This window comes from Lepidochelys olivacea (genome assembly GCF_965140295.1).
Source record: "Lepidochelys olivacea isolate rLepOli2 genome assembly, chromosome: 8".
Taxonomy (NCBI): Eukaryota; Metazoa; Chordata; order Testudines; family Cheloniidae; genus Lepidochelys; species Lepidochelys olivacea.
The window spans coordinates 1,485,842-1,512,307 of NC_140418.1; the positions used below are offsets into that span (position 1 = coordinate 1,485,842).

The window sequence follows — 26,466 nt, forward strand, 5'->3', positions numbered from 1 at the left end:
CAGGGCCTGTTACAGGGGCAGGGCAGGGTGGGGAGATCTTTCCACAAATGTTAGATGCGTAGCCCTGGCTGCCCTGCGATTCTACAGCAAATGGCCCCATGTCCCAGGGTTTCCAATTCCTTCCCATTCTGCGCAAGGCAGGTGCCTCCCCTTTCTCTCTTGCCAGCCCCAGCTCTCTGTGCGATACTCCTGCTCACCTCGCCCTGGGGCAGGGGCTGGAGGTCAGAACACCTCTTTGGCTGCTGCATGGAGGTGGTTGCTCCTTGGTGCACAAAGAGATCCCTCTCTCTACGTAACACCTGCTCCACCTGGGGGCTATACAAATAACCAAATAGCAGGTGCTGATCCACCACTCCCAGCGAGGTGGCTGCTCCCAGCCCCAGGAGCCCTCCAGCTGTCCTGCATTTGCTGAAGTTCCCAAGAGAAGAGTCGGTCGTTGGAGTTCCCACTCCCAGGCCGTGCTGGGGATCTGTTCGTAGGGGTAGCGTCCCTTTGCCCCCACCAGGAGCTGGCACATAAACATGGGCCTGTCCGTTAGGAGCCCGTCACAGAAGTAGCAGCTGAAAACCGCAGCACAAAGGGGTCATTTCCGTCCGTGTGCTGGAGGCATTCATGTTGGTAAACGCGTGGCTGCAGCTTGGCCAGCATGTCACAGCTGGAGTCCTGAGGCTCACCCGTTGTTTGCAGACCCAGTCGCTGGGTCCCACTTGCCTCTCGCTGGGTCTGCATAGAGTCTTGTCGCTGTTTCTAGCTCTGGGAGCCTAGGGCACTCTCCCCTGGAGCAACCCCCTTGTCTGAGGCCTTCCTTGGGCCATGGGATGCAGCAGGCCAGCCGCCCTAGCTGCCCAACGGTGTCAGACCTCCTGAGCCCCCTCCTTGCACGCCCTCGGAGCACCGCCTCGCTGTGGGCACTCCACCCGCCTGCAGTGCGAAGGAAGGCCGGGGGTGGGGCAGACAGATGATCTCCAGTCCAGATCAGCTGTGGGGAGCGTGAATCTAGTCAGCTCTGACCGTTGCTGCTTTCGATCTTTACAGGACTTTACTGAACGCTAAACTCCCCGCTGGTTTGGGGGGCGAAAAGGGGGCAGGGCAGAGGGGTCCCACAGAACCGTATCAGGGTTGGACTTTCACCCCAAAGCACCATGGGCCCAGCCCTTCTTGGGCGAGGAGCGAGCCCTGAGCTGTCCCTTCTGCAGGCAGCCTGGGTGTGGGGAGAGTGACAGGTTGGAGCTGCAGCCTGAGTGCTTGGCGTCAGACCAGGGCAGCGTGGCTAGCATGGCAGGGGCAGAGTGAGAGAGGGCAGGGAGACCCAGCCTGCCCTGCATTAGGAACGACACCGCCATTGCACGGGCCTCCAGGCTACCCCTAGCCCAGCTCGGCTGCGGCCAAGGCCCGGTGTACGAGCCCTGCATCTCCTGACTGGCTGCGCTTTCCCCAGCAGAACCACTGTGAATCGCTCCCCTGGCTGGGGGGAGCTGCCAGCCAGACCTTCTGCCGGGACCATCCAACAAACCTTCCCATAATGAACTCCCCAGCGTGTCCAGGTGCGTGGGGGCCTGAGACCCCCCACCTGGGCAGGGCCTGGGCTCTAGTGGCGGCTGAGCGCTGGTGTTCACCTCGACGGTGCAGGGTCGCTGCGCGGCCCCGTGCCACGGCCACGCCCCCACTGGGACGTGGGGCGAGACGCACGAGGCTGGTGGAGATGCACGAGGCATTGGATGCTCTGGCTATGCCGTCTCCAGGACAGAGTCATGGCAGGGTCACTGTGACGGGCTCCTGCAGCCGCCATCCCTCTGGGGAACTGGCATCCTGTTCACTCCCTCTCCTCCCCCCGCAGCAGAAAGCAGTGCTGGTTACAGTTCCTTGTTTTGAGGAATAAAAGATGGTGCGAATTAGCAACTGGAGGGTGATTCATGCATGACTCACAGCCACAGAGCAGAGGTGGCAACAAGGAAATTACAGGGCACCCAACCCAGCACCACCCTCCCCCCATGCCAGCTCTGCTGAAGCTTTCTCTGCTGTACAGAGGGTGGGGTCACCCCCTTTCCCCCCACCCCCAACAGGCAGCTCACGGCTAGGGAGTGTTCCTGAGCCTGCTGGCGGAGGTGCTGTCCCCAGCAGGGGGCTGGGTTCTCTGGGTGGCTGGGTGGCCAATGGGTGAGCCAAGCCCACTTGCTCCTTTCCAATGTGTTTAGTATTTGTGTTCCAGAAGCTGCCAATGCCCCCACCAGGGTCCAGGTTCTGGCAGAGGTCACAGCCAGGGAGCTCGCTGGCACCAGGAGCTTTGTGTTTCTTCCCAGGGGGCAAATCCTGCTGCCAGCCAGGCAGTGAAAGGGAAGCCAGAGCTCACACCTGCAATGTCACTGCAGCAGGGGACATGGTGCAGATCCCTGCCCTGGGCCCACAAGGGAGCATGGGTTGCCAGTGCCAGGGGGCATGGGAAAGGCATCATCCCCCACAGCCCATGGCACACGCCAACAGCATTTCCAGGCATCAGCCTGGCTCTGCTAAGCACCAGCTCCAACGCAGTCAGGCTACCTTGGGGAAAGGGAGACGCTGGCCCTGCTGGGCCGGAACCAGCCCATCCAAGGCAGAGCTGAGATGGCAGCGGGGAGAGATGGGGGAACCCCCCGAGCAATCAGGGGAGGCAGGGAGATGCAAGAACCTGTGGCCTGAAGAGAAGAGGTTTCCTCACCCCAATCGGTGCTGAGCCTGTAAGCACACAGCAGAAGAGAGGCAAAGGCTGGAGGGATGCACTGACCCTCTCTGTGGAGCCATTGCCTTCCCTTCCAGCACGACCTGGGGAGCATGTCCTCCCCTCCCCTGGCCACCCAGCCGCTCCCTTCCTGGAGGGACAAGGTCTTTCCTGGGGGGCCTCCCGGGCCATGGGGTGGAGAGGGCAGGGGCACGGCCCTTCCCCGCCCTCCAGGATCCAGGCTGCTCCAGTGTGGGGGTCAGGAGGGAGTTGGCCGGGGTGGGGGGTTGTAGGTGCGGGCCGTGGGTGCATTTGCACACTGCCCCCTTCTCCCCCTGACGTTGCTGATCCAGGCAGGGCGGAGGGGCACCAGCTCAGCTGCAGCACCCAGGGAGGGGAGAGAGCCGACTGCTGCTGAGAGGGGAAGATGGGAAAGGCTGATCTTCCCCCCACACAAACTGGAAAATTACCAGGTTGAGTAACATGGTGTCACCGTCTGCAGAGCCCAGCTCCCAGCAGCCAAGAGAACTGGGCGGGGGGTGGGGCAGGAGGGGGCTGGATGGGCAGAGTCCACTGGCCAACTCAGCCCCACCCTGTCCGAGTGGCCAGAGACGCCCAGTGCCCGTGCCAGGGATGGCTAGCTCTGGGGAGCGGAGCACAGGACTCTATCTGATCAAGTTGTCCCCCGTCAGCTGCTGGTGCTCTGGGGGAAAGAAGCCGGGGGTCTCGGGGCAGTGGTGAATCACAAAGCCTCAGCCACGACCCCCTGGAGCTGCATGGGCCAGCGAGGCCGAGCTCCCCTTTGTCCCCAGAGGGTTGCTCAGGCTGGCCTGGAGGGGCACTGGCAGGACGAGGTGGGGCATCCTGCCCGCTGGCCCTGCTTGGGTGGAGGCCTCCGATCGCCAGAGCTGTCAGCGGGCACTTCTCACTGGCAGCACGCTCCATTTCTGCCCAGGCAGCGAGGTAGCCAGCTGTGCCCTGCGGAGGGGGAGCGCCAGAGTCTTCGTGCCAGGCTGACCACTGCGCCCACTCGCCTCCTTCTGGGGGGGAGCTGGGAACCACCCCGATCTCCCGGCACCGGGCTTCCCCAGTGCCAGGGCGGAGAGCCTGGGATCCCCAGCTCCCACTGGTATCGGGCACCAAAGCCCGGGGCCGGCGCGGGCCCCTGTCTCTCTGTCCGGCCTAGCTCCAGCGTCGCCTGGGGACGTGTGGGGTGGGGATGGCTGCTGACCGCTCGCTGGCTTGGACGCGGAAGCCGCCTGCCTAGGCCTGGAGTCCCACGGGCCGGGCACAGCACTGGGCGCTGACTCCGACTGCCGAGTACCTGGGCACATCCCCACCGGCCTGTGGCGGGGGCGCGGGATCTTTCAAGGGAGCCTGGATTCGCGATGCCCACTGGCACCAAGCCCCGCAGGGGGCCCCCTGGCACCAAGCCCCGCAGGGGGCCCCCTGGCTCGGTGCCCGCAGGGGGCCCCCTGGCACCAAGCCCCGCAGGGGGCCCCCTGGCTCGGTGCCCGCAGGGGCCGGGCGAGCCCAGGGCAGGTGCCCCCGCCTGTGCCCAGGCTGCTGCCCCCTGTCCGCCGCGGCCCCTCCTCCCCTCGCTGCTTTGCTGGGAGCCGGCGCCCGCCCCCTCTCCCCGAAACCCGCCGCCTCCCCCACGCATGCTCCCAGCTGCACGAGCCGGCAGCGCCGGGAACAGCGGTGCGGGGCGGCGCGTCTCCCCAGCCGGACGCGGGGCCGGGGCTCCCCGGGGCTCCCGCAGGTCAGTGCGCGCCGGGCGGGGGGTCCCCGGGCAGGGCCGCCTCGTGCCGGGCGCGGGGACCCGGCTGCGCCCCCGGCCGGCCGGGCTCAGCCCTGCCGGGACAGAGCCGCGGGGGGGGGGCTGGCGAAGCGCCCCCCGCCTGGGTGCGGGACCCCGGGGCGCGGAGCGGGGCGAGGCGGTGCCCACGTGCCGGCCGGGGGTGAGGTGTGTGCGCGCGCGCTGCCGGTGCCGTGTCTACACGGGGCTGGGTGCGTGTCGTGGGGCGCGTGCTCCGGTTTGCGGCCCGGGGGATCCAGCCCTGAGGCACCGGGATGTCGGTTTCCGAGGAGACCGGCCCCGGCCCCGGCCCCGGCCCGCAGGGCTTCCTCTCCCGCCGCAGGGGCGCTGGGTGCAGTTTGTATCCCGCAGATCCCCGCGCCCCCGCGCCGCGTTTCTTAGCGTTCTCCGGGCCCGGATCGCAGCCTCCCCCATTGGCGCCTGCCCTGCCTGGGCCAGGGCCTGGCCCCAGCCCCGGCTCTCTCGACTGGCCTGTTCGGGGCGAGCGGGCTCTGGGCTGAGGCCGGGGGGCTTGGGGGAGGATTTGCTCAGGGCGTGTGGAGGGGGCCCCTCGCCGACGGCAGATTCCTGCGCCTGGGAAGGCGAGAGAGGAACGGATCAGCCCTGGGGGAAAGCGCCGGTGCGCCTGGGATGTGGGACCTGGCGAATATTTAAGGCAATTGCTCCTCTGGGTCTGTGCTTGGCAAGGCCAGGCCCAGCAAACACCTCCCGGGGACAGGCACCGACCAGAGAGAGACTCTTGGATCAGACCGGTTCCCATCCCCTGCCAGCAGCAGCCTGGGCAGCGGGTTAGGTGGGGCTGAGCGCCCCAAGGAGTCGTTCAGTGCTGGGCTGTGGCTTTCGCAGGCCCCTTGCCCGGGGTCCCCGGGGGCCCTGGCAGTGGTGTGTGGAGAATGGGGGTTACAGCAGGGACAGTGGTACCAGGTGGTGCACTGGGTCAAGGGCGCGGGAACGGTTTTTAGAGTGGGGACGCTGGGAGCCATTGAACCGAACTAGACCTTGAATATGCTGGAAAGCACTTCACGGGGGGATGTGAGATGCTGCTTTTTCTACACAGCTGCTGCCTCCCTGCCCCAAGCGAAGTTGGCTTTAAACACAACACGTACCAGCGAATACACGGCCCCCGCTGCTATCCCCAAACCCCAGGGCAGGCTGCGCCCGTGATTCCGTTGGGGCAGGGATCCAGGGGGCACTTTACGGACCCTGGGGAAGGTGAGGGGCCTGATCCTGAGCCCTGGCTGAGGTGAACGCAACCTGGAAATGAGGAGGGTGGGCACCTTTGCATCCCCTGGTATTCCGGGCCTGGCTGGGGCCCTGCCTGACTTGGGGCATGCGTTAGAGCAGCCTCGGGTCTGCTCTGATGGACGCTCAGGTTGCCCGTGGCCACTGGCGAGAGCGTGGGAGGCTCTGGGCCTGTGCTCTGTGGTGGGGGATGCAGCTCTTTCACCAGCTGGGGATGCTGAAATCTGCTGCCTTTAAGGCCCCTTGACACCGAGGGTCGTAGGGCAGAGGGTCCAAGGTCCCTGTGCTGAGGCGCTCACTGTCCTGGGGTCTGCTGACCCCTTGGGGGGGCCCTAATCGCCCGCCAGAGCAAGGCGGAGAAGGGGAGTGGGAACGTAGGTGCGGTTGCGTGCTTGTTCCGGGGTGCACGTGGGCACCTTGTGCGGCTGCTCTCGTGGTCACTGGTCTGTGCTGGGACACGTCCTTCTCCCCCGGGGCCTCCTACCCAGCCAGGGCCGTGCGATCTGCTTTGCAAAGCGCCTTCCACTGATGCTCCCGTTGCTCTGGCGAGGATCCAGAGCTCCAATACCAACCGCGCTCCTGCTCCAGCCCTGTGGCTAAGCAGAGCAGCTGAGATCCCGCTGCGGGACAGGCCTGGAGAGGGAGGCGTGGGGGACACAGCAAACAGGCTGGGAGATAGTCTAAACCCGGAGTGTTTGTCCCATAGCAACCTTGCTGTTACCGCCTGGCTGCTCCTCCATTCCTGCAAGGATGGTAACTAGGAGCCCGGCGACCTCAGCGCTGGGGGACGGCTCTCTGCCCTGCTCACTCCGGCGTCCCTCCCGTCCAGTCGCTCCCTCGCTCAGCAGAATGCGGTGCTCTGCCGGTGGCTCTGACTTCCTCGTACCGGGGTCCTTCCCTGGGGAGATCAGGGCCCCGGTGCGAATGGTGGGGCTGGGGCGTGAGCTGCTTTTGTCGTTCCCAGCGAGCCGCCGTTCATTCGGCGCGTGGGTGACGCCGGATTTGCCCAGACGCCGAAGGAGAGTAGCAGGCACCGGAGTTGCAGGCGATCGTGACGCACAGCAGGCCCCTGCTGTCTCGCACCCAGATCTTATCCCTCTGAGAGCGGCTTTCCCTGCCGTGCTCCGTCACCGCATATGCTGACCCCCACACCCGCTTGCAGCCGGATTCCCTGTGCCCCCAACACAGCGGGGGTGAACCGCTCTGCTCTGGCAGTGTGTCACGCCCCCTTCCCCCAGGCGGGACAGGCTGCTCTTGGCCCTGGGCGGAAGAGCTGGACTCGCACAAGAGGGCGGGTTCTGCCTGGCACTGTGCTGGCAGTGACCGGTTTCACTCACTCAGAGCCGTGCAACACCAGCGTAGCTGGGATGAATGGGGTCCCATTGCATGTGCCATCGGCCCCTCCCTGCACCAAGCAGGAAAGCTGGCCCCGAGTACCTGGGCTACGCCCCAGGCACCCATCGGAACAGGGCCTGTCTGCCTGCACTGCACCGACTTTGCACGGCTCTGGGGTGCGGCTTTGCACGGCTCTGGGGTGCAGCTTTGCACGGCTCTGGGGTGCACAGGTTCAGAGCTGAAAACTGACCCCATGCACCACAAACAAGTGTGGCCATCACTCCTCGTATGCGGCGCGGCTGGGCACTGCCTGGAGGAGGGGCTGGCAGGGTGGCGCAGAGAGCAGGGATCACCCTCACTCACTGGGCCGGGAACCTTCTCATGCGGTGTCTTGTGAATACCTCCTCACCTGGTCTGCCCCCCTCCCGCTCACCCAAGACCCCCACCTCCCCTTTGCATTGCCCTCTCCCCGTTCTCACTCGCCCCGCTCCGACCCCTCTGCTCCGTGTTCTCCCGTCACTCCCCTTTCTCCTCCCATGTGTCAGCACCAGAAGTCGCGGCAGGAAAGCCATGCATGCTTAGCTTCTTTCAATGCTGTGGAGCAGCTGGAGATGGGGAGAAGCAGCCAGTGCTCAGCAGACTCTGCTCTGAGGTCCGTGGAGCCTGCAGGCTTCCAGCCGTACTTGACAGGGCCGCCACTGTGGTCACCTCTGGGGTGAAGCCTGCAGCTGTCTGACAGCACAGAGCAGTGCTGCCCAGCAGCAAGGGGCAGGAGTGGGGGAGGAATCCTGTACCCGGCATGGCGCTGCGGGGGAAATGGAGGTAGGGAAATGCCCACCTCCAGCAGGAGTTTGGCCAGGACAGCAGGGCTAAGGATCCTACCCTTGCAAGGGGCGCTGGGTGATCGAGTGACCACGGGTCCCCGGGAGCGTGGTGCTATCTGTCTGCTCAAAGTCAGCTCAGTGCCCCCTCGCTTGGCGCTGCGGCATGGGATCCTCGCAGGCTCGGGTGTGGAAACGCCCTTGTGCACATGCAGGAATATCTTGGTCGTGAGCACAATGCCCAGCTGGGTGTGCAAAGACAGGGGCTTGGGGCGTGCACGGCTTGGCCTCTGCTTTTGCAGGGCAGGTTCAGAGGCTCTTGGAGAACTTGTCCCAACAGTAACAGAGTCTGGCTGGGGCACTGGGGGAGCAGCGGATCCTCAGCACAGGGACCTGCCTGCCAAGAACTGAAAGGGCTTTGGGAGCTGGCTCCCCTGCCCCTCCCTCAGCACGCGGCTGGGCCAAACACCGCTCTGGTGGAACTGATTTCAGTGTAACCAGCTGGGTCAGGAAGCTGCCCCCCTTCCCTTGCTGTCCGGTGACCGGACTCTCGAGCCCGGGGCTGAGTCTGCTCTTGCGCTGGTGGACTCGGGAGCAGCCTGAGGGATGTCCGTGGATTGCACCGGGGTGAGAGGGTGGATCTCGGAGCCTGGGCATTGGTGCCATGCGGCTCTGGGCTTGGCGTAGCGACGGGCGGCGGCAGGGATTGGTTATGGCCCTCAGGACAGAGGCAGTGGCATGGCAGAGGGTGTGATGAAGACACAGCTGGACGTTGATGGGCACCGTGCCACACAGCTGGCCTCAGCTCGGCCGCCATCCCAGGGATCAGCTGTGTCCCGTTCTCCCTGGAGACTGCACAGACGCTGAGCCTGGGCCGCTCTCCGGGGCTGGGGCCAGCACCGGCTGATGTGCACCCCACGAGGGCCCGGGGAGCCCAGCTTCCCCCGCCCACCTCTGATCCGGCTTCCCAGCTGGCTGGGCAGACGCTGTCCCCTGCCCCGGCGTTCCTTGGCAGGAGGGGTGGATTCTGCCATGGGCAGCCCGGTGTCCCAGGCTTCGGGGCACAGCCTGCCACTTCCCTGCACTGGTGCTGTCCCCAAGGAGAGGTCAGAGGGTCTGGCACCATCCTCTGTGCCCACTGGCCAGCCCTGCGCTCCTCCCACCGCGGGGCTGCTGGCGGGCGACGTGGGGCCCAGGCCACATTGGCCGACAGGAGCCTGTGATGCAACCGGCGGAGTCCCAGGGGTGCGTGCCAGGCGTCCCCCTCTGTGCCAGGCGCTGGCAGAAGGGCAGGGCTGGGGCTGGGCCTCTCTTGCCCCTGGGCCCAGGAACATCGATGAGGAGGGGACAGCAACAGCTGCGAACCCCTACATCTCCCTGCCCAGACCCCCACGCCCGCCCCCCAGCCCGGCGTGACCCCTACGTCTCCCTGCCCAGACCCCCACGCCCGCCCCCCCAGCCCGGCCCGACCCCTACGTCTCCCTGCCCAGACCCCCACGCCCGCCCCCCAGCCCGGCCCGACCCCTACGTCTCCCTGCCCAGACCCCCACGCCCGCCCCCCAGCCCGGCCCGACCCCTACGTCTCCCTGCCCAGACCCCCACGCCCGCCCCCCAGCCCGGCGTGACCCCTACGTCTCCCTGCCCAGACCCCCACGCCCGCCCCCCAGCCCGGCCTGACCCCTACGTCTCCCTGACCAGACCCCCACGCCCGCCCCCCAGCCCGGCGTGACCCCTACGTCTCCCTGCCCAGACCCCCACGCCCGCTCCCCAGCCCGGCCCGACCCCTACGTCTCCCTAACCAGACGCCCACCCCCCAGCCCAGCCCAACCCCTATGTCTCCCTGACCCAGACCCCCGCACCCGCCCCCCAGCCCGGCCTGACCCCTATGTCTCCCTGACCCAGACCCCCACGCCCGCCCCCCAGCCTGGCCTGACCCCTACGTCTCCCTGCCCAGACCCCCACGCCCGCCCCCCAGCCCGGCCTGACCCCTACGTCTCCCTGACCAGACCCCCACACCCACCCCCCAGCCCAGCCCAACCCCTATGTCTCCCTGACCCAGACCCCCGCACCCGCCCCCCAGCCCGGCCTGACCCCTATGTCTCCCTGACCCAGACCCCCACGCCCGCCCCCCAGGCTGGCCTGACCCCTACGTCTCCCTGACCCAGACCCCCACGCCCGCCCCCCAGCCCAGATCCCATACCTGCCCTACCAGCCCAACTCCTACATTTCCCTGATCCAGACCCCCATACCTGCCCCCCAGCCCAGCCTATCCCCTACATCTTCCTGGTTAAGATCCACCTGCCCCGCAACCCAGACCCTCGGACCTGCCCCCTGCACTCTCTGACCTAGCCCCCATTACTTGCCCCCCAACCCAGACCCCTGTACCTGCCCCCCAACCCAGATTCCTGTACCTTCCCTACCAGCCCAACTCCCACATCTCCCTGATCCAGACCCCCATACCTGCCCCCTGCACTCTCTGACCCAGACCGTCATTCCTGCCCCCAACCCAGATCCCCTTACCGGCCCTACAAGCCCAACTCCTACATCTCCCTGTACCTGACCCCTTTACCTGCTCCAACAACCTGACCCCTGTGCTCCCTGCCTAGATCCCTACGCCTGCCCCTAACCCGCTGCCTCCCCGACCCAGCCCCACTGCTGCCCTCAGTTCAGACCCCTGTACCTGCCCCCAACCCCCACATTCCCCGACACAGAGCCCTGTACCTGCCGCCTGCCCATTCCCCAGCTGCCTGCGTCTCCTGCGCCAGCCGTGCCCCATTCCCCTAGCCACACATGGTGTCACCCCCTTTCACACACACAGTGAGGTGCATGCAACCAGCCCCCCGTGAGATGCCTGGACAGGGCCATGCCCTACAGGGGCTCACGGCTGCTTGGCCCCTCAGAGCCTGGGCTGCCCACAGCTGGGTATTGCACCAATGGGCACAGAGAGAGGGCGGCGGCCCAGGGTCGCCAGGCAGCACGTGGCAGCACCGGGTCCTGGCTCCCAGACCGAGCTGTGCCCACTGCAGTGTGAGTGCTGGACTGCCGCTGAGATTCCTTTTCCTGCCTTCCTCCCCTGGGCACGGCTCGGTCTGGGGCCATGGGGCTCGCGGAGGCCTGGCCAGCGTTCCCTGCTCTGCCGCGGGCAGTGTCACGGAGTCCCCGGGCGATGCTCTGGAACTGCTCCCCATGAAGCCAGGCAGGACTCTGGGGAAGTCTCCTCTCTGGGAGCAGCCTGTCTGCAGGACACACAGCTCACCCGGCTTCCACCTTCCTGGGTCTGACCTCGGAGCATTCAGCATCCTCTGCCCCTCCGTGCGCTTCCCACAGCGAGTCCGCCCAGGCGGGGTCCTGGGGAAGCCAGAGGGTCCTGCCCCCCAACTCTGCAGTCAGACGTGACTCTCAGCCAGCCAGTAACACAGAAGGTTTATTAGACGACAGGAACATGGTCTAACACAGAGCTTGTAGGTGCAGAGAACCGGACCCCTCAGCTGGGTCCATTTTGGGGGACAGTGAGCCAGACAACCCCGTCTGCCCTTCACTCCATGTCCCAGCCAGTCCCAAACTGAAACTCCCTCCAGCCTCTCCTCCTCTGGGCTTTGTCCCTTTCCCGGGCCAGGAGGTCACCTGATTCCTTTGTTCTGCAACCCTTTAGCTCTCACCTTGCAGGGGGGAAGGGCCAGGCCACCAGTGGCCAGGAAACAGGGTGTCGGCCATTCTCTGTGTCCAGATCCCTGCACACACCTGCCCTCTAGGGCTCTGCAGTGATCATACACCCTTACCCCACCCCCTAGATACTTAAGAACTGCCCAGGGGAAACTGAGGCACCCCACGCTATTCAGAGAAAACATTAAGAACAGTCCCGCTTCATCACAGGCACCACGAGCCCTGCCTAGCCCCGAGAGCCCAGGCCTCAGCTCTGCATTGCCGCATAGAGAAAAGCTGGAATCAGGGGTGGTGATGTCCTTGCATCTCCGCCCTTCGCCATTGGCAGAGCTGCCCACGGGCACCAAGGCACCAGCTGGGGAGCGGCAGGGGGAGACCAAACATCCCAATAGCAAAGGGTGTGATGGAGGTGGCCCCGCAGGGTGGAGGAACAGGACTCGCCCCCCTACGGTCTGTTGGAGCTGCTGTTTCATGTGACCATTGCACCATCCCACACTCGTGCCATGGCCACCGACTCCCACCCCAGCCCAGCGCATCGCCGCTGTGGACCTGGCGTTAGGAAATGTGTGTGCACAAGAGCGCGCCTGGCTTGCACGCGCACTGGGGCTGGAAGCAGCATGTGGCTGTGACTGGTGCGGGCCTGGAGCTGGCCAGGCATTTTGTGCACACAGGGTCTGGCACCGAGGCTCTGTCTGTACCGGGACAGATGGGCTGGAAGCGTCAGGAGACTTGGAGACGAGAGTCCTGTTGGGTTGGTCTTGGGCCCCATAGAGGCTGAAGCTTGGCCCTCGGGGGGAGCCTGGAGCGCCGGGGGGGGGGGGTGGAGTGATGAGGAAGGGGGAGCCTGGAGCCTGGCCCCATGTCATGGAGTGTGGGGGAGTCCAGGCCCTGCACCCCTCTTCCTGGGATTCACTGAGACTCTCAGCCAGCCAGTAAAACAGAAGGTTTATTGGACAACAGGAACACAGTCCAAAACAGAGCTTGTGGGTACCCCCAGGACCCCTCAGTCAAGTCCTTCTGGGGGAGCAGGGAGCTTTGACCCCAGCCCTGGAGTTCCCTGCGTTCCTCCACCCAGCCCCAAACTGAAACTAAACCCCCCCAGCAGGCTCTCTCCTGCAGCCCCTGTTCACATTCCTGGGCAGAGGTGTCACCTCCCCCTCCCCCTCCTGGCTCAGGTGACAGGCTCTCAGGTCTCCCATCCCCAGGTCAACACTCCCCCCTCCCTGCTGAGTCACATCGTCACATCTCTCCCCCCTTCAAGACTGAACTGAGCGGGGTCACGCTGACCAGTGACCTGGGGAAGTTCGGGGCCCCCTCTCCGGGACAGCGCATCCGCTATCAGGTTGGCCCTTCCCTTCACGTGGACCACGTCCATGTCGTAATCCTGCAGGAGCAGGCTCCATCTCAGGAGCTTGGCGTTGGCTCCTTTCATCTGGTGCAGCCAGGTCAGGGGAGAGTGGTCGGTGTAGACGGTGAAGTGTCGCCCGAAGAGATAGGGCTCTAGTTTCTGGAGGGCCTACACCATGGCCAGGCACTCCTTCTCGATGGCCGCGTAGTGTTGCTCCCGGGGTAGCAACTTCTTGCTCAGGTACACGATGGGGTGTCTCTCCCCCTTTTCATCCTCCTGCATTAACACCGCCCCCAGTCCCGTGTCGGAGGCGTCGGTGAACACCACAAAGGGCTAGTCAAAGTCTGGGTTTGCCAGAACTGGGCCACTGACCAGAGCCTCCTTCAGCGCCCGGAAAGCCTCCTGGCACTGCTCGGTCCAGACCACCTTGTCTGGCTTCCCCTTCTTGCATAGCTCAGTGATGGGGGTGGCTATGGCGCTAAAGTGGGGCATAAATCTTCGGTAGTATCCTGCCATCCCAATAAAGGCTTGGACCTGCTTTTTGGTGTGGGGAGCCTGCCAGTCTCTGATCACCTCCACCTTGGTTGGTTCCGGCTTTAGGCGGCCGCTCCCCACCCGATGGCCCAGGTAAGATACTTCCGCCATCCCCACCTTGCACTTCTCCGCTTTTACAGTCAGCCCAGCCCCCTGGAGTCGGTCCAGCACTTGTCTAACCCGGGACACGTGGTCCTCCCAGGTCTGGCTAAAGACACAGATGTCATCAATATACGCCACGGCAAAACTCTCCATTCCCCTCAGGAGCTGGTCCACTAGGCGCTGGAAGGTGGCCGGTGCTCCCTTGACGCCGAAAGGCAGGGTCAGGAACTCATAGAGCCCCAGAGGGGTGATAAAGGCCGATTTCAGCCGGGCATCTGCATCCAGCGGCACTTGCCAGTAGCCCTTTGTAAGGTCCATGGTGGTAAGGTACCGAGCTCCTCCCAGCTTGTCTAGGAGCTCGTCCGGCCTGGGCATGGGGTAGGCATCAGATACAGTGATGGCATTGAGCTTCCGATAGTCCACACAGAACCGGACCGACCTGTCCTTTTTGGGGACCAGCACCACCGGCGAGGCCCAAGGGCTGGCAGATGGCTGGATCCCCCCCAAAGCCAGCATGTCCCGGACCTCTCTTTCCAGGTCCTGAGCAGTTTTCCCTGTGACTCGGAAGGGGGAGCATCTTATCGGCGGGTGTGACCCTGTCTGCACCCGGTGGACAGTCAGATTAGTGCGTCCAGGCTGGTTGGAAAACAGCTGTCGGTACAGATGCAGCACCCCCCTGACCTCAGCTTGCTGGGCAGGGGTTAGCTGATCCGAGAGGGGAATTGTTTCCAGCGGGGAACCAGCTCTGGTCCCAGGGACTAGATCTACTGAAGGGTCATCTCCCTGCTCTTCCCACTGTCCACACACGGCCAACACCACATTCTCCCTGGCATAATATGGCTTCATCATATTCACATGGTACACCCGGCGGTGGTGCGCCCGGTTCGACAGCTCCACCACATAGTTTACCTCACTGAGCTGCTTGATGACCTTGAAAGGGCCCTCCCAGGCGGCCTGTAGTTTGTTCTTTCTCACGGGGATGAGAACCATCACCTGATCCCCGGTGGCGTAGGCACGGGCCCGCGCCGTGCGGTCATACCAGACCTTCTGCTTCCTCTGGGCTCTGGCCAGATTCTCCCTGGCCAGGCCCATGAGTTCAGCCCGTCTCTCTCGGAAGATCAGGACATACTCCACCACTGACTCTCCATCGGGAGTGGCCTTCCCCTCCCACTCGTCTCTCATCAGGTCCAGGGGCCCCTCACCCTCCTGCCATATAACAGTTCGAAAGGCGAAAATCCGGTCGACTCCTGGGGCACCTCCCTGTACGCAAACAGCAGGTGAGGTAAGTACTTGTCCCAATCCTGCGGGTGCTGGTCCATAAAGGTTCTCAGCATCATCTTTAGCGTCCCGTTAAACCTCTCCACCAGCCCGTTGGACTGGGGGTCATAAGCTGAGGCCCAGTCGTGCCGGACCCCACATTTCTCCCACAAGCACCGGAGCAGGGCCGACATGAAGTTGGATCCTTGGTCTGTCAAGACTTCCTTGGGGAACCCCACTCGGCTGAAAATGGTCAGGAGCGCGTCGGCCACGGTGTCTGCTTCAATGGAAGCTAAGGGCACTGCCTCGGGGTAGCGGGTGGCAAAATCTACCACCACCAGAATGTATTTCTTCCCCGACCGGGTCGTCCTGCTGAGAGGCCCCACGATGTCCATGGCCACCTTCTGGAAAGGCTCCTCTATGATGGGCAAAGGTCTCAAAGCCGCTTTCCCCTTGTCCCGGACCTTCCCCACCCTCTGACAGGGGTCACAGGATCGGCAATACTGCCGGACCGTGGTAAAGACCCCAGGCCAGTACAAGTTCTGTAGCAACCTCTGCCGGGTGCGCCGGATTCCCTGGTGCCCTGCGAGGGGGATGTCATGGGCCAGGTACAGGAGCCTGCGGCGATACTTCTGGGGGACCCCCAGCTGCCTCCTGATCCCACAGGACTCTACTTCCCTTGTGGGAGCCCATTCTCGGTACAGGAACCCCTTCTCCCACAGGAACCTCTCCTGGCAGCCTCTCCTCATGGTCCGTCCCACACTGAGGTCGGCCAGGTCCCTGAGCTTCCGCAAGGAGGGATCTTTCCTCAACTCGGCCTGGAACTCAGCGGCTGGGGAAGGGATGGGGCCCGGTTCCCCCTCAGTGGCCAGGTCTGAGGCCTCAGCCTCTCTGAGCCGTGCCCCTCGGCGCTCCCTCCCCACCAGGGTAGGGTCCTGCGCCTCCGGTGTGGTACCCTCCCCAAGGTCAGGGTGCAGTGCCCCTCGCCAGCTCTGGCTACGGGTCACAACCAGGGCGGTCTGGGGCTTGCTTGGCCAGTCCTCTAGGTCTCCCCCATCAAAACTTCAGTGGGCAAACGGTGGTGTACCCCCACATCCTTGGGGCCCTCCTTGGCCCCCCATTTCCGGTGTACCCTTGCCACGGGCACCTTAAATGGGGTCCCGCCCACCCCTGTCAGGGTCAGGTAGGTGTTGGGCACCACCCGATCTGGGGCCACCACCTCAGGCCGGGCCACCATCACCTCCGCGCCCGTGTCCCAGTATCCATTGACCTTCCTCCCATCCATCTCCAGGGGAACAAGGCACTCTCTCCGGAGGGACAGCCCCACGCCCACCCTGTAAACCGAGCACCCTGAGTCCAGAGCCTCCAGTCCTCTGGCGGAGCTGGCCTGGGGTACTCTTCCCTCCGGGGCAGGTGGTAAACTGGTAGGCCCCCTTTCCTGGGTCGTCTGCCCCTCGTCCAGCTGGGTCCCTACCCAGTTAACCCTGGGTAGGTTGGGTCTGCTCAGTCTGTCCCTGAGCCCGGGGCACTGGGACCGTACGTGGCCTCTCTGGCCACAGTGATAGCAGCTCAGGTCACGTTGGTCCCCTCGAGCGGGTCGGAGGGGCCCGACACCAGGCGTTCCCCGTGGGAGGGGGTTCTCCCTATTTCCCCCCTGGGAGGCCCCCGGTGACTCTCTCTCTGCATCGGGGGGGGGCCTGTTCTTTTGGGGCTCCTCCCGGCTACCCCCTGACCGACTGTTCACAAACTTGTCGGCCAGCTGCCCTGCGTGCTGGGGGTTCTCGAGCTTTTTGTCCACCAGCCACAGCCTCAGGTCGGAAGGGCACTGATCATACAGCTGCTCCAGTACGATTAGGTCCAGCAGGTCCTCTTTAGCTCGGGCCCCAGCTGTCCACTTGCGGGCATACCCCTGCATCCGGTTGACCAGTTGTAGGTAGGTGACCTCAGGCGTTTTACGCTGACTCCGGAACCTTCTCCGGTACATCTCGGGGGTCAGCCCAACTCACGGAGCAGGGCCTGTTTGAACAGTTCATAGTCCCCTGCCTCCGGCCCTGTCATCCGGCTGTACACCTCCACGGCTTTGGGGTCCAGTAAGGGGGTGAGGAACTGGAGCCTGTCTGCAGGGTCAACCCTGTGCAGCTCACAGGCATTCTCAAAGGCCGTCAGGAAGCTATCTGTGTCCTCCCCCTCCTTCCGCTGGGCCAGGAAGCACTTATCAAAGTTCCTTGCCGTCCTGGGTCCCCCCGCACTCACCGCAGCCGGGGCCCCACTGCTCCTCAGCCTGGCCAGCTCCAGTTCATGCTGCCTTTGTTTCTCCTTCTCCTGACGCTCCCTCTCCTTCTCCTCCTGCTCATGCTGATGTTGTTTCTCCTCATGTTGATGTTGTTTTCATGATCCTCCAGCTCCCTCATTTTCATCTCCCTCTCCCATTCCAGCCGCCTCCGCTCCAGGGATGGGGAGCTCCGCTGGGAGGATCCCCTGCTGGGTGCCGGGGTCAGGGTGCCCTCGGTATTCGCTGGGCTTCCCCCAACCCCTCCCCCAGGCCTAGGTAGGAAGGGTCTTGGGATGTCCTCGGCAGCAGTCTGACCCCTCCCAGCCCGGTCAGGCCCCAGGGCCCACGCTGCGTCTGCCGGGCGGCTTCCCTCAGGGACAGGGATCAGGTCATCCAAGCGATCCCTCTCCTCCAGCTGGGCAATCAGCTGTTCCTTGGTGGACCTCCCGATGCGCAGCCCCCTCTGCCTGCACAGCTCCACCAGGTCGCTCTTCAGGCGTTTAGCGTACATCTCCCTGCTGGCCACTCGCAGGCCGGGCAGCTTCCCATGGTTTCCAGGAAAAGCCCTTAGTGTGCCAGCCCTTCTTGAGGTCACCACCTCTTTGGCAGGGTCGAGCGGCAGACTCCTCCGCCCCTGGGACCGCTCGCTGCAATCCCCCGGGGGACCCTGTTACTGCAAAAGTCCTTCTCTCTGGTCACACACTCCCAGGGGTTAACCGCCCCCCGAAACCGTCTCTCTCTGAATCTTCAGCATGCCTGGTCCCCGTCAATTCCCCTTCGTTTTACTGCTCCCCAGTCACTTACTGCAGGAAGCGCTGTTCACGGGGTGCAGTACATCCCACCGCTGCCACCAGTTGTCACGGAGTGTGGGGGAGTCCAGGCCCTGCACCCCTCTTCCTGGGATCCACTGAGACTCTCAGCCAGCCAGTAAAACAGAAGGTTTATTGGACAACAGGAACACAGTCTAAAACAGAGCTTGTGGGTACAACCAGGACCCCTCAGTCAAGTCCTTCTGGGGGGCAGGGAGCTTAGACCCCAGCCCTGGGGTTCCCTGTGTTCCTCTCCCCAGCCCCAAACTGAAACTAAACCCCCCCAGCAGGCCCCCTCCTGCAGCCTCTGTTCACATTCCTGGGCAGAGGTGTCACCTCCCCCTCCCCCTCCTGGCTCAGGTGACAGGTTCTCAGGTCTCCCATCCCCAGGGCACATTCCCAGGTCTCAGGTCTCCTGTCCCCAGGTCAACACTCCCCCCTCCCTGCTGAGTCACATCATCACACCCCACCCTTCTGCAGGGCACAGGCAGCTCCTGCTTTTCTGGGCCAGAGCCCGGCTCCTGCTTTGACCGGCAGCCGGGGTCTCCTTAGCAGCGAAGAGGCCCCAGAGCTGGAGGAGGCAGCCGGGCTGTGGGAGGCCCGTGGGCTCTGGGCCAGGTGGCTGGGCTGCAGACGGCCGGAGGAGCTGGTGCAGGACGGAGCACGGCCCAGTGCTGCAGTGTAACCCTCCTCTTGTCTCTGTTTCAGACCCTGGCACGCCAGGCGGTGGCATAGCATGGGCGAGCCCTGGCCAAGGCATGGGCAGCGCTAAGGAGCCAGGGAGCCTGCAGCTGCTCGCACAGGAGGGGCCGGCTGAGGACGGGTGCTCTCCGGGCCGCCAGCAGACGAGCGGCTACCTCCGCAACTCCCGCTGTGGGGCCGGCGCGCTGGCCATGAGGAACTGCTGCGGCACTGAGCCCGGCGGCCCCGAGTCCAGCAGCCAAGGCAGCACAGAGAGCCGAGCTGAGGCCCCCGCCATGGCCCAGCAGTCTGAGCCGGAGCCGGCGGCTGGTGGCCGGGCCTTGGCTCTCAAGGGCCCCGGCGCGGGAGCGGGGCCATTGGAAAAGGGGGACGAGCCAACGCCTGTGGCTGGGAGCTGCTTGGGACAGAACGGCGAGCGGAGCTCGGGCCCCTTGGCGCTGCCTGATGGCTCTGTCATCCCCCAGGGCCCTCCAGCGGAGGTGGGCGCTGCCGTGGCCAGCCCTGGGCCGCTGTCTCCGCGCCTTCTGCCGGAGCCGTGCCTCAAGGGGCACAGCAGGGACCCGGAGAGTGCCCCGGCCGCTCTGAAACACGTTGTATTTCTTGAACCAGACAACACAGACCCTGAGGCAGACGGTGCCGGAGCCACTGCGGTCAGTCCTGAGCTGGGCCCGGTGCCTCCCATGTGCCCGCAGGACCGAAGCCAAGAGCAGCCCGGGGCCTCCGAGGGAGCCGTGTCCCGTTGGAGCGTGGGAGCCCCCGGCACAGCGCCACTGTCCGATGGCGGCCTGGGCGCGCCCTGTGGAGACGCCGGTGGGAAAGCACCCGCATCTCTGGCAGAGCCCAAGGCCCAGCTGGGACCCTCGGCTGCCCCAGGGGCAGGGGGCAACGGGGACATGGCACTTCCTTCTGCTCCGGAAGGTACCAAGGACTCCACCCCGGGAACAGAAGCAGCATCAGGCCCGGGAGCAAGGCTGGATGCAGGCACGACCCCGTCAGGCCAAGCCAAGGAGACCAGTCCCCTTGTCCCTCTCTCCATCCAGAAAGCCGGGCCTGAGGCCCCCTCTGCTGCTGCTCCCATCAAATCAGGAGCAAGCCGGGTGGCTCCAGCTGAGGCCAGAGGGGGAGCCGGTCCGCCCCAGGGCACTGCGGAGGGAAGCCCAGCTCAGGAGCAGTGGGGAGCAATGGGGATGGAGGTAGGGCCTGGGGAGGAGGCCACTCAGGAGCCCCGGACTGTGGAGCTGCTCTCCAAGACCTACTCGTTTGAGGTCACTCCTCCCCCGCAGGATGCCGGGACTCAGGACGCTGGGACGCAGGTCGGCAGCCGAGTGTCGCTGGTGTCTGTGGCCATCAGCCCCATAAACCCCCCGGACGGGTCCTCGGCCTTCACCTTCCACAGCCGGGGCCAAGGCCCCTTGGGCCTGAAGAGCCCGGGCCCGGAGCTGAAGCCCTCCAAGAAGGATGCGGAGATGCAGGTCTCGATCCCAGTGGAGACCAGGTCTGTGGCCACGGGGCCCATGACGCCGGTGGCCAAGTCTCCCCAGGCACCCTACCCCGAGGTGCACGTGAAAGGGGCGCAGGAAGAGCCGTCCGAGCCCATCCGGGAAGTCAGCTGGGACGAGAAGGGGATGACGTGGGAGGTGTACGGTGCCACCATGGAGGTGGAGGTGCTGGGCATGGCCATCCAGAAGCACCTGGAGAAGCAGATCGAGGAGCACGGCCGGCAGGTGGTGATGACGCCGCAGAGCACCCGGGCCAGCTCCATCAAGGGGGCCCCACAGAAGGGGGAAGTCAAGCGGCAGCCCAGCATGCTCCGGGCGCTTCTGCAGAGCATGCGCCGGCCCCGCTGCTGCTCCCGGCCCGGTCCCGCCGCGGAGTGAGGCCACCGCTCGCGCCCTGGCGGGCTGGGAACGGCAGCGCAGCCCACGCCCTGTGGTTTCTCAGGCAATCCCGGGGGCTGGGGTCTTGCCCCTCTGGCCCCGGGCTCAGCAGCTCCAGGCACTTGGACCCCACGGTCTCCTGCTCACCCAGGCCGGACACTGGCCAGACTGCCCCTCCCCGAGCTGCACGCCTGGGTAGGGTGTGGCCTGCAGAGACTTCAGGCCCCAGCATGCAATGCTCCCCCCAACAATGCCTGCTTCCATTGAGATGGAGCACTGCATGCTGGGACACGTAGTCCCCACAAGCTGCACCTTGGTCTGCAGGAGGGGTTGGCTGTGATCTGGGCCCAGGGTGCGGCTGATGCTGGGCAATGTCTGGGCACCCCTGGGTGGAGGCTGGGATTTGTACAGTGAAGCTCGTGATGGGACGGCCAGACAAAATGTGGAAGGGGTGGGGGTGGTTGCGGGCCAGCCCTCGGGAGCATGTCTGGCAGGGGGCCGGCTCCCCGCCTTCCCCCTGGGTCACGAGCTGCATTTCCCAAAGCACAGAACAGCACTGGCTACCTTAAAGGCCTACAGCCCAGGTCCTAAGGTCTGACTCCCCGGACAGCACCCAGTGCCCGGGGCTGAGAGTCCCGCTGCCCCTTGTGCTTTCCGGGGAGACTCCAGCTTCCCGTCAGCCTGGGCAGCTGGAACCAGCCATGCTCTGCTGCCCTGCAAAGCTGCAGTCCTGCCTCCCCCGCCCAGCCCCCGAGCCACACGCCTGCTGCGCCAGGCTCCCCGGGGAGGTGGTGGAAGCTTGGCAGTCAGGCTGTGCCCTGCCTGGAGGCAGGGGCGAGCTGGGCTGGCCTGGGACGGCTTTGCCAGCGCTCATGTATTGGACTGTGGTTTGGAGAGACAAACTCCAGCCTCACTCCGGTTCCTGAGAGGCCCCCGGCCCTGCAGTGCAGCCCAGCCGCTCTCACCGACTCCCACCCTCGACACAGCTCAAATCTTTGCAGGCGGGTGTCCTCCCCACGTGGCACAGGGCTGCTCACAGGCTCAGGCATGGTGTGTCCCTGCTGCAGGTTTAACAGCCCCTGGAACCGCCCTGGCTCAGCCCGGCCCACTGGCCACTCCCGCCCGCTGCCAGACGCTCAGGGCGTGCCGGGGCGGTGCCAGGGCTATGGGGCAGCAGGTGCACACCGTGTAGCCCCGCCTGCCGACGGCACGGGCCCCGGCAGCAGGGTTCAGGCCGCCCAACTGTCTCCTACCAAAGGGCTCGTGAGTGGGGAAGCGCCGAGCCCTGAGCCCCCAGCGAGAGCTGCGGAGAGGAGAGCAGCTCGGCTGCAGGCCTTGGGCCATGTGAAATGGCACCTGCCAGCCCCTGCTCTGTGCACGGAGCGGCGTCTGCCACCGCCAGACCAGGAGGTGCAGGGTCCCAGCCACTGGGTTTCCTGGGGGCAGTTTCAGGAGGCCCCTGGGAGTCCAGCCCAAACTGAACTCATGGCTTACAGCCAAGCAGCTGGAGGGGCCAGTGGGGCTGGGCCAGGCCTGTGTGGCCGGAGGGGCTAGTGCTGCCAGGCCCAATAACGGACCCCCCAGGCTCTGCTTGCTGCCTGGACATAGCGACCCACCGGCCCAGAGCTGGGAGTGGACGCTGCACCCAGGGAGCAGCTGGGTGAGGGCAGGGCCCAGCGGGACGGCGCCCGTGGGGGCCTTTGTTCTCATGTTGCCAGTCAGTCAAGGCGGGTTCCTCCCGCTCCCCCTTGGCTCAGCAGTGACCTGGTAGACAGGCCCTGGCTCGTGTGCTCCGTTCTCGGCGGGATCCCAGCTCGTCCCGCACCAGGAGCCAGGTGCCCAGCGGGCTCCACAGAGCGTGGGGGCTGGGGAGGTCTTGGAGTCCAGGCCACAAACCAAGCCAATTGCCTGAGAAACCCAGGCCACTGGGCAATGTTCACGTCCTGCCTGTGCGTGTCGCTGCGTGGGCATATGGGGTCCCTGCGTGTATGTGTGTCCCTGTGTGTGTGTCCCTGTGTGTGTGCGTGTCCCTGTGTGGGATATGGGGTCCCTGCGTGTATGCGTGTCTCTGCGTGTGCGTGTCTGGGTGTCCCTGCGTGTGCGTGTCCCTGTGTGGGATATGGGGTCCCTGCGTGTCTGGGTGTCTCTGCGTGTGCGTGTGTCTGGGTGTCCCTGCGTGTATGCGTGTCCCTGCGTGTATGCGTGTCCCTGTGTGGGATATGGGGTCCCTGCGTGTATGCGTGTCCCTGCGTGTATGCGTGTCTCTGCGTGTGCGTGTCCCTGTGTGGGATATGGGGTCCCTGCGTGTATGTGTGTCTCTGCGTGTGCGTGTCTGGGTGTCCCTGCGTGGGGGCGCAGCTGTGCATCCCTGAAGTCCATGTGGTTTTCAGCCACAAAGGGGTTTGTTGGCACGTTTCATGTTTGGGGTTTTTCAGGGGGAGATATTATTGAACTGTGTTTGACTTTTCGGGCTTTTTAAAGGACTCATGCGGCAGCATTTCCCTCCGGAGCCGCTCGCCCCGGTGGCGTGAGGAGCCGTTTCCTTTTCTTTCCTCTTCTACAAACTGCCTTCGTGGTGGGATTTTGTGGTTTTTCTCTGGAAACAACCCAGGCAGGCCGAGCCCAGCTGAGCGTCAGTGTGGTGGTGTGTGTGGAAAGTCACAGCTTCTCGGACACACCCTGGCCGGAGCTGGGGGCACCACCCACCCCTGCTGCTCCGACATTCCCCCTGGCGAAGCCCACGCCGCAGAGCCTGCTGGGGGTTCCTGTGTCAAGCCCTCCCGCCCCCGCCTGCCCCGGCAGAGCGAGCCCCCGGCACAGGCTGCTTGGACCTCTTGCCCTCCCTGGTGCAGCTCATGGAAGCGGCCTGAGCCAGATCTGCTGAGCGGGAGTGCGGGCGGGCGCGGGAGCACAGGCTGCCCCAGGGGAGCTGATCCTGAGGCTGGTGGGGATCGGTGCCCTGAGCCTGCTCCACACAGGGAACCTCAGCACCAGCCCCCTGGCACCTGCCCAGGTCCATACAGCTGGGGGCCACTGGCTGTCTGTGGGAAAGGAGCAGAGAGGTGCCTGGCTCCATGGCACCATATCCCCCCCCCCCCCCCCCGTGATGCAGGAACGGCTGGGGACTGGCCCAGGCAGGAGGGGGCCAGAGAAAGACGCAGAGCCAGGGTGGGCTGTGGTAACAAGGACCCAGGCTGCTTCTCTCTCTGGGCTGGGTGCCCCTCAGGACGCGCCCTGCTGAGCCAGCGGGCCCTGCCCGGGTGGGAGTGAGCAGGGCTCAGGCCCAGCGTGGGGCGTGGCCTGGTGCAGGTGGGCATGGCAGGAGTGTCTGCCCCCCTGCTTGTTCTGAGAGTCACATCCCCGCAGTCCTGCTGCTGCCTCTCCCTAGTGCCCTGGAGGGTGACGGGCCAGCTGGCGGGGGACCTGGCCCTATGAACCCTGGGGCCCAAAGGGCAGCGGGTGCTAGGTGCCCAGTTTGCATGGCAGACGCCTTGGAGCTCACCCCTCCAATGTGTCCTAATGGAGGCCCTGCCTGGGGGGTAAGGGGGGGCAGAGGGCACTGCTTTGCCCTGCAGGAGGCTCCTGGGCACTGGGGTGCAGCTGCAGGGTGGCTTGGAGGCGGGTGCCTGCTGTGGCTGGCACCGGGGCTGGGAGCATCCCCACACCGGGAAGCAAGTGGTGCAATGGGGGGCTCTACTCACATGCCTCCCTTACCCTGCTGTGTCTCTCAAGGCAGGGGCCCACCTGCCCCATTGGACGGCACCTGCCCAGGCCATAGCCCAGCACGGGGCCCCTGTGCCCGAGGTGCCCCCAGCAGCGCTGCCCAGGCCATGCTGCAAAGCCAGGTGGTAGCAATGGAAGTCAGTGTCAATCACGTGGCTTTCCTGGCCACTCAGCCTGCAGGATACCCTGGCCTGCCCCAGCCCCGGTAATGGGTGTGTCCCTGGGCCCTTGGGCTCTGGCTTGGGGGGCGGGGGAGCCATGTGCCCCCAGGGGAGAGCCCATCACTTTCCTGCCTCTCCAGCCAATCAGCACGCAGGGATCACTCACTGGGCTGAAGTGCACCTTTTCGGCCAATCAGTGTACAGGATTCCCAGGCAGTGAGGAAGCACCTGATCCCCACAGAACAGTCCTGATTGGCTGGGGAGAGGCATATTATAGCTCCCACTGGCTGCAGCGTTGGCTCAAACAGCTGGCGGGGGGAGGGGGATGCCCCCCTGGGCCCTGGCGAGCCCCATGGTGCCCCAGCTCTCAGTGATCCAGGCTTGCCCCCAGGCTGCCAGGCGCAGCTGCTCGGGGCAGTGTCCAGCCCGTTATGAGCACATAACTCCCCCCAAGTGCAAGGGGGGAGCAGACATTGCCGCCCTGCACCTAGCCTGGCCAGCGCACAGGTGCCTTGTGGCCCTGCTGGGGGCAGCACAGGGTGGGTTAGGTGATGGCAGAGCTGGCAGTGGGGCACTAGAATGGGTCAGAGGTGGGGGGAGCACGGGTCAGAGCTGGCCCAAGCCATTAGAGCCCCGTGCCGGGCGCCTTCCCCCAGCCATGTGCCCTCCTTGCTCCGCCAGCCCTCGCTGTCCTGCTGCCTCCAGCCTATGCCATGGCCTGGCACTGCTCATCATGCCACGGGCAGGGGCATTCAGTGGCAGCCCCATGGGCTGTGCCTGGCACAGGGGGCTCTCAAAGCTCTTGGCTCCTGTTAAGGCCCCCTGCCAAGGGGCAGGCATACATTGCCACCTGCTCCGTGGTGTCTCAGCCGGCTGGAAGGGAGCCAGTGCTGGTGGCATGCAGGCACTGGGCCTTTGCACCCAGTCCCACGCCCGACCTGTGCCCCCCTTGGCAGAACACCACCCGCTCGCCCCCGAGTGCCTTGCAGCTGCGTGGGCAGGTGTATGACACACACCTGGCATAACAGCCCCCGCTCAGGGCTAGAGGGGAGGGGGGATGTGCACTCCCAGTGGGGGGGGGGGTCCCCCACAAGCTGCCTGCAGATCCAGAGGCGTTGGCGTGCTGCACTGATCACAAGGACTGAGCCAGCCCAGGCAGCTGCCGGGACTTTGCCATTTACTTCTTTTTCCTCGTTTTTTGGGTAAAACTTGTGAACTTGGATGTTGGGTAATAAAACCTGGAAAACCTGCTCTGGGGGCTTCCTTCCCCCCCAGGGGGGACGGGGAGCTCTGTCTTTCCTGTGGCTGGGGGGCGTCAGGAACTGCTCCAGGGGGCCATTGCCCTGCAGTGGAGCTTGGCTTGGGGTTGCCTCATCCCCAGCAGCCCCGAGAGAAACACTTCCCGCCACCCTGGGGCGCAGCGCTTGGGCAGGGCCCATTTGGCTGACACTGGAAAGTCTCTTAGCCGGCTTTGCAAACGGCCCAGGGCCCCCGGTGCACCCCTTGGCCAGCCCTGTGTGACCACACACCCTCTGCATGCCCAGCCCCAGTGTGCCCTCACCCCTATGAGCCCTGCCTCGCCCACCCCAATGGGCACTCCTGTGTGCGTCTCCCTCCTCCCTCAGCAGCCCTTTCCCTGCAGTGTGGTGTGGGGGAGCAGGGCAGCAATCCCATGTGTTGCACTTGGGCCAGGCTTCCCGGCCTCTGTGCCGGAAATGGCACCGGGGAGCCCTGCGGTCGTGGCAGGTACTGCCAGGGGCATGGGCTGCAGGGTCTGAGCGCCGCAGGGGGCCACTGCACCAGCCAGGCGGAGGTCACACAGGCCTGGGCCGGGCATCAGGCTGTGCCAAGCGCAGAGGGAAGAGCCGGCCCAGTGGTGCCAGGGCTGCCACCTCCACACCCCAGTCACTCCATGCTGTACCACAGCCCAGGAGGATGCCTCAAGCCAGGGCCCAGCAGGCTCCTGTTCCTGGCCTGTGCCTTGTCCTCCCTTGCCCCAGCCTGACCCCCAGGTGCTGTCTCGAGCAGGGAGAGGCAGCTGCACATACCCCACTGCCCATGCTGGCCCCGACCCCATGGCCAGCCCTGCACAGCCCCTGCCCCACA

At 65.1% G+C, this 26,466-nt stretch overlaps 1 protein-coding gene across 1 annotated transcript; it reads left to right on the plus strand.

Annotated features, from left to right (window-relative positions):
• The first annotated feature begins 4,369 nt into the window (after positions 1-4,369).
• GPRIN1 (G protein regulated inducer of neurite outgrowth 1) lies at positions 4,370-25,610 on the plus strand. The gene is made up of 2 exons (XM_084636736.1): positions 4,370-4,457; positions 18,606-25,610. Exon 2 carries the CDS (start codon positions 18,656-18,658, stop codon positions 20,474-20,476), a length of 1,821 nt encoding a protein of 606 aa, XP_084492862.1. The 5' UTR covers positions 4,370-4,457; positions 18,606-18,655; the 3' UTR covers positions 20,477-25,610.
• Positions 25,611-26,466: the final 856 nt, after the last annotated feature.